Source organism: Cynoglossus semilaevis, chromosome Z (genome assembly GCF_000523025.1).
Source record: "Cynoglossus semilaevis isolate Cse_v1.0 chromosome Z, Cse_v1.0, whole genome shotgun sequence".
Classification (NCBI taxonomy): domain Eukaryota; kingdom Metazoa; phylum Chordata; class Actinopteri; order Pleuronectiformes; family Cynoglossidae; genus Cynoglossus; species Cynoglossus semilaevis.
Genome location: NC_024328.1, coordinates 20,731,230 through 20,741,618, shown reverse-complemented (window position 1 = coordinate 20,741,618; position 10,389 = coordinate 20,731,230). Strand labels below are relative to the sequence as shown.

The window sequence follows — 10,389 nt, the reverse complement described above, 5'->3', positions numbered from 1 at the left end:
GAAAAATTAGTTCACAGAGTGATTCGTTCATAGTGATTAGTTCACAGCGAAAGATTAGTTCACAGTGAAACATTAGTTCACAGAGAGTGATTCGTTTGCAATAAAAGATTAGTTCACAGTGGAAGATTAGTGTGCAGCGTAATTGGTTCGTAGTGAAATATTAGTTCACAGTCAAAGATAGTTCATGATGACAGATTTGTTCCCAGTGAATGCTTAGTGAGTTCAATAAGAACAACCCTTTCATATGCCGGGAGTAACGAGTCACGAATCTTTCATATGATTCGGGAGTCACGAGTCATATGAAAAATTCGTTTTGAACGAATCACTCACGAACAACCCATCACTAGACTGTATGTCTGGGTGCTTTGAGCGGAAGTAGACTTCTGTATCATTCCTTACTCTGACATGTTATGACATTTTTTCATATTCATTCGTAGCAACCTGTTGATGTTTCATAAGGCGTAGTCACATGACAAAAGCACCGTCTTTTACCAGAGCACTGCTTTCTACTCGCGCTGCTATGCTAACACAGTTTCTCTAGCTCGGCTTCCACATTGGCTAACAATAGCACCGCTTCATGCGAACAGAGACAACACTGGTCACTAGAGATAGACAAAGGGGCTACTGCAGTCAGACATTGCAGAGACATGAGTGTGTTCAATTTAGACCGGTTTCGTTTCGACAAAAATGTGACGACGGCAGCAAACAAAGAACAGGGCCACGGTTCCAAAAGTCCGGAGTCAGAGAAGGAGAACAAACCAGGTATGACCCGCTGTCGGAACTGCCTGCCATGACTGTAGGCAAATGTGACAGTACTCATTGTTAACATATAGCACCTTACGCCGCCATGTTTTTATAGTAACTCCACCTCGTGTGCTGCAACTGTGGTCATTTAATCATGGAACTTCATTTTCAGTCATTTAACATAATGATCTCCGTCGTGTTACAGCTCTTAATTTAGGGGTCTGTTCTTGTGGGTTAGTGTACATCAGTGTTGTGTGTATTGTTGACGTTCAAAAAACATATTACTGTTTAAAGGCCGCAGGCGGATCACTTAAATGCCATCATTGCTATTGTAGCCGTTGTTGTTAAGTGCAAAAGTGTAAGTTCAAAGTCAGTTTTACTGTCAATTTCACCCTATAAGCCTCACGGTGCAACAATAGCAAAATTTAAAGAATATAGACATGGTAAACATCAAGCAAAATTAAATAAAAAGCGATAAGCACTGAAAAAAGCAACAACACACTGAAGATGAAAGTGATGAATGGTGGTAGATGATAGATATTATGTTTATGACAAGTAGAACAATTTGTCTGATCTGTTCTTTTCTCCCCTTGGTGTAAGAATCTTGTACCTAGGATCCCTTTTAGAACAACTTTAAGTTAAAAAGATAAGTGCCCGTGTTACTTAATAAAAAATCGAATCACCTCTACCTGTGATGTTTCAATTGTTTTGGTGGCTATAAAAGGCATTAATGGGAGGGTGTCATTGCAGTCAGTTTTTTTGTTTTTTTTTTGTTTACATTATATATTAGTGATCATAGCCCTAGTGGTTTCTTTGTTAATGTGTTTTAGACTGTAATACATTCCCCAGAATCACCAGCCAGCAATTGAAAAGCATCATAAGGACACTCAACATAAGAGCATTAGCAAACTTAGAAATTGTTCAAATTGCAGGAGCTGTTTTTTTTAATCTCCCATTATCAGTTATTGCCAGAGTTACAGTAAATCCATTAATGTGAAATAATATCTAAAAATAATATTTTCAGAAAAAATGAAATCCAACAAGGCCCCACCAAAGAACAGAGGAGTGGTCTTTGAGGATGTACTTTCTGTTGACTCAGAGGACGAAGATCCATCACCACCTAAGATCAAAATTGCTCCAAAAAAAAGATTTGTGTAAGTTTGTGTCTCATAAAAACGTATATGTTAGAACTGATTTATAGCTGTGACTCATTCGTAGGCTTCAGGTCTTTTTTTATATTTTACCAGAAATCCAAAACTGAAGCTATCCATTCACACAATATTAGACGATGGAGACAATGAAATGGACAATAAAATAAACCAGCTTCTGGAGATGTTTCCAAGGTTGACAAGGACTCAGGTTCTGAAGGTGAAACCTAACTTTCATTCAAAGCTACAAATTAAGAGTCTCTCAGAGTTTCTATGTATTAATGACTTGATAATGGTTATTTTTTCATTTTCTGTCACTCAGTCACTCATTATGACTTGCACTCTCTTTCAGGTTATTAAAAGCACAAGCACATTAGATGGAGCTGTTGCTGCCTGTCTTTTGGAGTATGGTGATAAAGAAGGTAATTAACATTCTTGAAATGACTGAGAAACATTTATTTTATTTTAATTTAATTCATTTTCTGGGGAAAAGAGAAGAATTAAAAATTGAAGGGTGACGGTATGAGGGATTCTTTGGCTGTATTTTGATTGTAGAATGAGATGGTATAAAGTAATTTGGTGCATTTGATACTATTGGTGTGTTTTGTGTTCTCTGCTTCAGAACCAAACAAGAAGAGAAAGGTGGATGAATGTTGTAACTCACAGGATGGTGGTGAAGATCATCCTAGGAAAAAGAGGAAACTGTTATTGTTAAGATCACGTACATCAACAGAGGTTGTGAATTACCCTGAAGTTGAAGCTAATTTAATTTTTTGTACTAAAATGTGTCAGTCCAGTTTTGATAAATTAACAGTAAAATGAGAACATTGCATCGAATTTCTTTGTCATTGCCTCAGCAGTCGATTAACTCTTCACCTTTCATTGGTAAGTTCTCGGAGGAAGAAGAAGGAGATGATGATGATTGTTATGATGACAATGAAGAAAAAGAGCCAAGTTGGGAGAAGCAGGAGGCCATGGTGAGGAGGCTACAAAGAAAGTTTCCTGATCAGGACAAGGAGGTACAAACCTATAGACACTTTGTTGCCATTTGTGACACTTTTATTCAGTTTGTTTTTATTTAGCCATTTATATAGAACATATATTCTCACTTTCTGCATGTGGTAGTGGTTAAAGATTGGGCTTGTAATCAAGATTCAAATCCCAGTTTTGGTAAGGAGCATTACTAATAGCTGGTGTGTGTGGTGTTTATCACTGGTGCTTTAAACAGATGTTTTAAATGCAGGGATTAGTTCCCCTATAAGAATGAATGTTGAACAAAAAATGTCATTAAAAAATGGGTTAACATAAGCTAATTTATGTTTAAACAATTAAGTCTTAATTAAGTAAATTATGTGATATTTCAATGTAATAGAGGGTATGTAATAGAGTTTGCACAATAATAGTCAACTTGAAGACAAACATCTTTTTGCTTTGATGGATTTGTGTTTGAGCTTTGACTTCTCATGTCTGTGCAGGAGTTGCGTATGGTGCTGCAAGAACACAACTGGGACGATGAAGAGGCTCTGCAGGTGCTGCAGATGTTCTCTGACCCAGGTAAGACTACAACTGGTACACAGCCACCTTCTCACTAATTTCCAATTTACTTTACATCTAACTGGTTCAATATTTTCCTTGTGATGTTTTTCTTCAGTTAGTAGCAGTTTCCCTGACTCAAAAGAAGTAACTTCCAACAAATTAAAGCACAAAGACAAGTCAAACAGGACACACAAAAAAAGGCACAAGCATGTTGAAGAGGTCCTAACCATCAGTGAAACATCTCAAAATCTGGACAGTGCCAACGATTCAGAAGCTACAAAACAAAGTGAAAATGAATCAGATGTTGAAGTCACATCTAAAGCTTCAACACTGTCCACGTGGCTTCAAAAAGAATCAAAACCTGTGTCTTCATCCTCATCTGTCAAGAAAGAATATAATTCTACCTCGGAAAAAAAAAAATCCTCTTCTGCTGCTCCCCAGATGTTATCAAGGTTTGCTAGTGGCACTAGTTTAGCTAAGAAACAAGCAGCAGAAATTAAGAGAAAGGCACGTGCCATGAAAGAACATGTCAGCTCTGAGGGGGAAAGTGATGGAGGGGAGGACACTGCGAGCAGTGAGTTTGATGAGTCAGACAATGAACTGGATTCTAACAGTGCCATGACTGGCATTAAGGAGAAGGTGCTAGAGTTTTTCATGGACGCATCGCTGGATGAGCTGTCGCAGATCTCTGGCTGTTCTGCCAAGAAAGCCAGCAGAATCATAGAGATGAGACCCTTCAAAAAGTGGCAAACACTGGTGAGATTGCTTTCTTTAAACAGACAATACATACGATACATAAAAATTACAGAAGACCAACGTGCGAAAATTCCTGAGATTAAGCTGCAAAATTTCGTCAGTAGATACTGTATATCATCAATAACTGTTTTAGACAATTTCTCAATAAACTTTAGTGAGTGTGAAATAAATACTTATATTATACATATACAGTACATATTTCCGAAACCAGCGACAATTTTTGATTACATTTATTTGCAAATTTAATAACCGTCCATGATGGTTGATAATTTAACTTACAGTCTTTTTCGGTTTGACAAAACAACTGTTCTGCTATGGTAATTATTTTTTTACTAAACCATGTAAGTTTTTTTTTCTGTCTCTAGCTTACACGGATTCGATTGGCATATTCACGTCACATGAGGAGAAGGAAATTATTTGATCGTATGAGCCAAATAAGCTGCACCAACTAATATAGAGGCACTCAAGTAAAAATTGACCAAACCTTGATATTCCAGTAGTTACAGCTTGTCCAGACAGTGAATGTAACACCTTTATGCTTATGAAAAATCTGTCAAACTTCTCTTTGCAATAATTACTGAAAAAAAGATCATTAACCTCAATCAGGGTTTCTTAGTTTGATATAGTTTAAATTAAAAGAATCTGCGATTTTGTCTATTTTAATGCCATTCATTGGTTATAGTAAATGCAGCAGCAGTTCCTGCATTATAGTAAACAGCATGAACTTTTGCAGATCATCTAGATTGGTTTATTTATTTTATTAATTATGTGCAATTATGGCTATTAAAATAGTTGCATCATATGCAGTTTAACAGGTGTTCCTAATAATGTCGAAAAAAATAATGACCAAAGTGGATTCGTCTATTATACAACTTTTAACCTGTCTTACTTTATCTTCAGGTGGAAATCCTTCAGAAAGAGAATGGACTCTCTGAGCATTTACTTGTTGGCTGCAAACATTTCCTCAAAGAGCGAAAAGTAGTCCTAGGGCTTATGTCCAAATGTGAGACTATTTCCTCCAAAATGGTCAAGCAGGTGACCACAGTGATGGAGAGTGGCACAGGAGCCAACAAACAGCCCAGTTTACTCAACAGCCAGTGAGATACACCTCTACTCAGTTTATTATTATTTTACAAATGGTTCTTTAAAAAGCTTTACTAAGGTGCAACTGTCTGATAGTGCTGTATAAATCTCTTTTCAGGTGTGGTTGATATTTTTGCACAACCCACCAAAAACCTTTTTGAATCAAATTATATAGCTTTAAATTATAGTGTTCTTGCCACATTGTTGTTTTTTTCATATTGTGTTTCTTACTTAAACTTGGACCAAGCAGATACACTGTGTTAATCAACTATCGTTTTTGTTTCAGGCTCCAGTTGAAACCTTATCAGCTGATTGGGCTGAAGTGGCTGCTGCTGCTGCACGAGCATAAACTGAGTGGAATCCTGGCTGATGAAATGGTTAGAGGACAAATCATGTTGACATTTGAGGAAAGGGGGGGTACTAAGTTAAAGACCCTGTTATCTTAGTGTGTCTGCCCTTTATGTACACTTGCTTATTGTTTTGTATCTGGCTGACAATTTATCTGGTCTTTCTTCACTTCCTTCGATCTTCTCAGGGTTTGGGTAAAACAATCCAAGCTATATCCTTTTTGGCCCAGTTGTATGAGAATGGAATAGAGGGACCTCATCTCATCACTGTGCCATCATCTACACTGGGTAATGGTCAAATCACACGCTCTACTAGTTTACAGTTTCTTTTGTTAGTTTGTTACTGAAATAATAAAAAAATAAAGGATGGTATGAATTGTAGCAGAATTTACAATTAAATCTGCAGCAGTGTAGAAAATGATTGATCGGCTTGTATATATTATTATTTTTTGCATTTACATTTTTATAGAACATCTGTGAACTATTTTTATTATTGTCCCAAATATATTAAACAACAAAGTCTCATTCTTATAATCAGTATTGTTCATAAATAAAAACACAATTTGCTGCAGTGTAATGATAAATAAACAATTTCTGAGTCTGATTTTCTTTTCTCTTTTAAAAGATAACTGGGTCAGAGAGCTGAAGTTATGGTGTCCAAGACTTAGTGTTTTAGTATACTATGGTAAGTCAGCAGCAGTAGATTTAATGTTGTGTTCTCTCAATTTAAGCTGAATGTGTTTATATACAGAACTAGAAAATCTACCAACTTGGGGGAGAAGAGTTGATTTCAGGCAGAATTTATTCTTCTGTTCAGGATCAGTAGAAGACCGCCGCTACCTCAGACACGATATCCTCAGTGGAATGACCGACGTCAATGTCATAGTCACCACGTGAGCCTCAGTGCTGGTGATCACATTCTTTACCTGTGAAGTTAATTTCAAAGACTAAGCCTTTTTGCTTTGTTTTTCAGGTATAACTTAGCTATAGGAAATGACAACGATCGCAGCCTTTTCAGAAAGATGAGACTGAAGTATGCTGTGTTTGATGAGGGCCACATGCTGAAAAACATGAGTACCCTACGCTACCGCCACCTAATGTCCATAAACGTTAGTTCTTGGGGGGGGGGGGGGGAGTACATTATTTTCCCATACCTGCCAAGCTATCCTCTACATTTGGAGTTTCAAATCTTTTCTTCCGGACTTTCTTTTAGGCGGAGCATCGCTTGCTGCTAACAGGAACTCCATTACAGAACAACCTCTTAGAGCTCATGTCTCTCTTGAACTTCATCATGCCCTCAATGTTCTCCAGCTCCACTACACAGCTCACAAAAATGTTTTCTATGGTAAGTGAGTAAATGAATCTCACATATTCCTGGGTAACTAGCAATTAAGGCAGACTACTAACTGAAACCACAACCCTGTCTCCTCTTTAAATATACTGTATGATAAATTACACTAGTGTATTTTTGTAGCTTAAAACTATCACATTACTGACACAATAAAATCTTAAACTTCCCTTTTACTTGTCTTGATTGTTTCCTAAGTATTATGGACAAATATATCAATGGAGGATACCTTTTTGTTGCAGGATAAATAATCTGGTATTTCCACATTTAAGAACATTCAAGAATTATTTTGTGTTGTGTGTCAGAGATCTCAGGTGGAGAGCCGTTTTGAGAGAGATCGAATATCTCAGGCCAAACTTATCATGAAGCCCTTTATACTCAGAAGAGTCAAGTGTGAGGTGAGTTGTTCAGGATTTGGTATTTTTGTGTTATGTGAAGGTAATTTATTCTGATGTGGAGCTGCCTATTAAATATACTAAAGAACTATTTGCTAAATGTATAATATCAAGTAAATATTTACCTTGCATATTTTTTCCAAAAATGTTACATTGTTTTTCCCCAGTTTATGCCACCTAGTCAACAACAGTTTGAATTATTTACTCATGAACTAAATTCTGGTTCTCAAAATTGATGGTGTTTCCTTTACGTTTTACAGGTCTTAAAGCAGCTACCAGCTAAAGAAGAGAAAGTGGAGTACTGTTCAATGAGTGAGAAACAGCAGGTGCTGTACGACAAGCTCTTAAAAAAACTCAAGTCGTCCACCACTGGCGAGAGTGAGTCTGATTTAGATGACAACTTTCTCTTATGTATCAGATTCTCTGTATCACATGTGTAAATGTGTTTAATCATTTCTTTCTGAATGTTTTTTTTAAACACAGATCGTGAGTTGTGTAATGTGATGATGCAGCTTAGAAAGATGGCCAACCACCCACTACTTCACAGACAGTACTACAATACAGAGAAGCTGAAAGCCATGAGCAAACTCATGCTGAAGGTCAGTCCTGCTACCATTGACTTTTTTTTTCTTATTTATTCTTGATCCAAAAGTAAAAGACTGGAATTAAATTATGTGTTTTATCTGAGGATTTTGTCCAAACAAATCTTTTTAGTCATAAGGTTTATATACCTCCTCAGGAACCAAGTCACTACGATGCAGATGCTGCTCTCATCCAGGAAGACATGGAGGTGATGTCAGACTTTGAGCTTCATGGCCTGTGCAAACAGTACAGCTCCATCAACTCCTATCAACTGGAAAAGGACATCCTGCTGGACTCTGGGAAATTCCACTACCTCACAGAGCTGCTGGCCTCTCTCAAAGAAAAGGTACATACAAACCGTGCAGACAGAAGAATACACTGCACATATGAAGGAGGACATGCAGTATAACCATACTTAAACCCCACAGGGGGACAGAGTGGTGCTCTTCAGTCAGTTCACCATGATGCTGGACATTGTGGAAGTGCTGCTGAAACAACTCAAGCATCGTTACGTCAGGTTGGATGGATCCACACCCATAGCTGACAGGTCAGAGATGGGTTTAGTTCATGGGTGGGCAAACTTTTTAGCTCACAGGCCAAAATTAAGTTAAACATTTGAGACTTCCAGATCAGTATTGGTTGATGTAGAATGTTTGGGTGAAATAATATAAATGTAATGTACAAGATAAGATCTAAACCTTCAAAGAAAATTGACCACATTTGTTGTCTGCCCCTATCTAGTGGCAGTAACTGAAATTACATCAATTCATTGCAATGCATACAACAAAATATATTAAATCAGTCTTTACCATATGTTGTACCAGTGTTTGGCTGGCCGGATTAGAAAGGCCAGCAGGCTGTATTTAACCCACGGGATGTCGTTTTCCCAGATGTGTTCTACTTAAAAGTGGATTTAATGCTATCAACTGACCTGAAAACGCATTCACTCTGTTATCGATCATACACGTCATAACAGAGACAATGATTTTGTCAGGTCAGTTGAGAACATTTAATCCACTTTTAACTGGACCAGTTTACCACTCTACCACTTTTATCTGTAAATAACATTGTTTTTAAAATTGTTAATACATTTATTTTTAGGATTGTGTTGATAGATGAATTCAACACAGACCCTGACATATTTGTGTTCCTGTTGTCTACACGGGCTGGAGGCCTTGGCATCAATCTTACCTCAGCTAATGTTGTCATTCTACATGACATTGACTGCAATCCCTATAATGACAAACAGGCTGAGGATAGGTGTCACCGTGTCGGCCAGTCCAGGTTAGATGGAAATTTGATATTAAATTGTTTTCATATTCATCTAAACTTGTGGTGAGAAAATCCTGGTATTTAACCCTAGTTAAATAATTATAATGTGTTTCTAATCTGTTAGAACTGTCAAGGTATTCAAATTGATCAGTAAGGACAGCATAGAGGATGGCATACTGCAGCTGGGACAGAAGAAGCTGAAGCTGGAAAAGGACATGACGGCCGCAGATAAAGGTGAGAAGATGTACATTCACTTCTATTGTGTTGCTGAGTGGTTGAGAAAGTAGATCAGACAATAAATAGTCTTTAACCTAATATTAACATGCAGCACTGTTTATTCAGATTAAAAAAACTAGAGGGATTTTGACAAATAAAATGTATATGAGGTCATTTACGATTCTTTGTTGACATATGTCTTACAAAGAGATTTGAAAGCAATGACCTGGTTTGATTAGAATGTTTTGAAGCCTTAGGGCATCATCTTGCAGTTCACTGTCCCTGTGGACTGTAGCGTAAAGGAAATGACACAAAGTTATACATGAAGAAAAGATATCAAGTTAAATTTCTTTATACCATTTATATCCAACTTTAATCTTCTTTTAAGTACATGTAACAATAATTATCATTATTAAGCATGATGAACAACGTTGCTATATGTGAAATAGAAAATGTGTATACTGTAACAGAGGGAAATAACAGCAGGTAGGTGTTTCACAGGTGTTTCACACCTGTTTTTATTTGTTACTATTTTAAATCCATCCATCCATCCATCAATCAATCATCAACCATCAACCGCTTATCCGGGTCGCGGGGTCAACAGTCTGAGCAGGGACACCCAGACTTCCCTCTCCCTTGACACTTCCTCCAGCTCTTCTGGGGGGACCCCAAGGCGTTCCCAGGCCAACCTAGCGACGTAGTCGCTCCAGCGTGTCCTAGGTCTTCCCCTAGGTCTCCCAGAGGGACGGCACCCAAGCACCTCCCAAGGGAGGCATCCGGGGGGCATGCGATGTAAATGCCCAAGCCACCTCAGCTGACTCCTCTCGATGTGGAGGAGCAGTGGCTCTACTTCAAGCTCCTCTTGTGTGACAGAGCTCCTCACCCTATCTCTAAGGGAGCGCTCTGCCACCCTGCGGAGAAAGCTCATTTCAGCCGCTTGTATCCGGGATCTCGTTCTTTCG

At 37.9% G+C, this 10,389-nt stretch overlaps 1 protein-coding gene across 1 annotated transcript in view; it reads left to right on the top strand.

Annotated features, from left to right (window-relative positions):
• Nucleotides 1-264: 264 nt before the first annotated feature.
• Nucleotides 265-10,389, top strand: part of LOC103398305 (SWI/SNF-related matrix-associated actin-dependent regulator of chromatin subfamily A containing DEAD/H box 1A-like) — a 16,171-nt gene continuing 6,046 nt past the window's right edge. Inside the window, exons 1-22 of the mRNA XM_008336883.3 lie at nucleotides 265-762; nucleotides 1,769-1,898; nucleotides 1,992-2,112; nucleotides 2,245-2,314; nucleotides 2,515-2,627; nucleotides 2,750-2,911; nucleotides 3,368-3,446; nucleotides 3,544-4,184; nucleotides 5,085-5,281; nucleotides 5,554-5,644; nucleotides 5,803-5,902; nucleotides 6,240-6,299; nucleotides 6,432-6,507; nucleotides 6,588-6,723; nucleotides 6,828-6,959; nucleotides 7,268-7,360; nucleotides 7,618-7,735; nucleotides 7,841-7,956; nucleotides 8,097-8,285; nucleotides 8,368-8,486; nucleotides 9,041-9,223; nucleotides 9,336-9,445. Of these exons, the coding sequence (XP_008335105.1) occupies nucleotides 648-762; nucleotides 1,769-1,898; nucleotides 1,992-2,112; nucleotides 2,245-2,314; nucleotides 2,515-2,627; nucleotides 2,750-2,911; nucleotides 3,368-3,446; nucleotides 3,544-4,184; nucleotides 5,085-5,281; nucleotides 5,554-5,644; nucleotides 5,803-5,902; nucleotides 6,240-6,299; nucleotides 6,432-6,507; nucleotides 6,588-6,723; nucleotides 6,828-6,959; nucleotides 7,268-7,360; nucleotides 7,618-7,735; nucleotides 7,841-7,956; nucleotides 8,097-8,285; nucleotides 8,368-8,486; nucleotides 9,041-9,223; nucleotides 9,336-9,445 (3,151 nt within the window). The 5' untranslated portion in view covers nucleotides 265-647. The remainder of the gene's footprint in view (nucleotides 763-1,768; nucleotides 1,899-1,991; nucleotides 2,113-2,244; nucleotides 2,315-2,514; nucleotides 2,628-2,749; nucleotides 2,912-3,367; nucleotides 3,447-3,543; nucleotides 4,185-5,084; nucleotides 5,282-5,553; nucleotides 5,645-5,802; nucleotides 5,903-6,239; nucleotides 6,300-6,431; nucleotides 6,508-6,587; nucleotides 6,724-6,827; nucleotides 6,960-7,267; nucleotides 7,361-7,617; nucleotides 7,736-7,840; nucleotides 7,957-8,096; nucleotides 8,286-8,367; nucleotides 8,487-9,040; nucleotides 9,224-9,335; nucleotides 9,446-10,389) is intronic.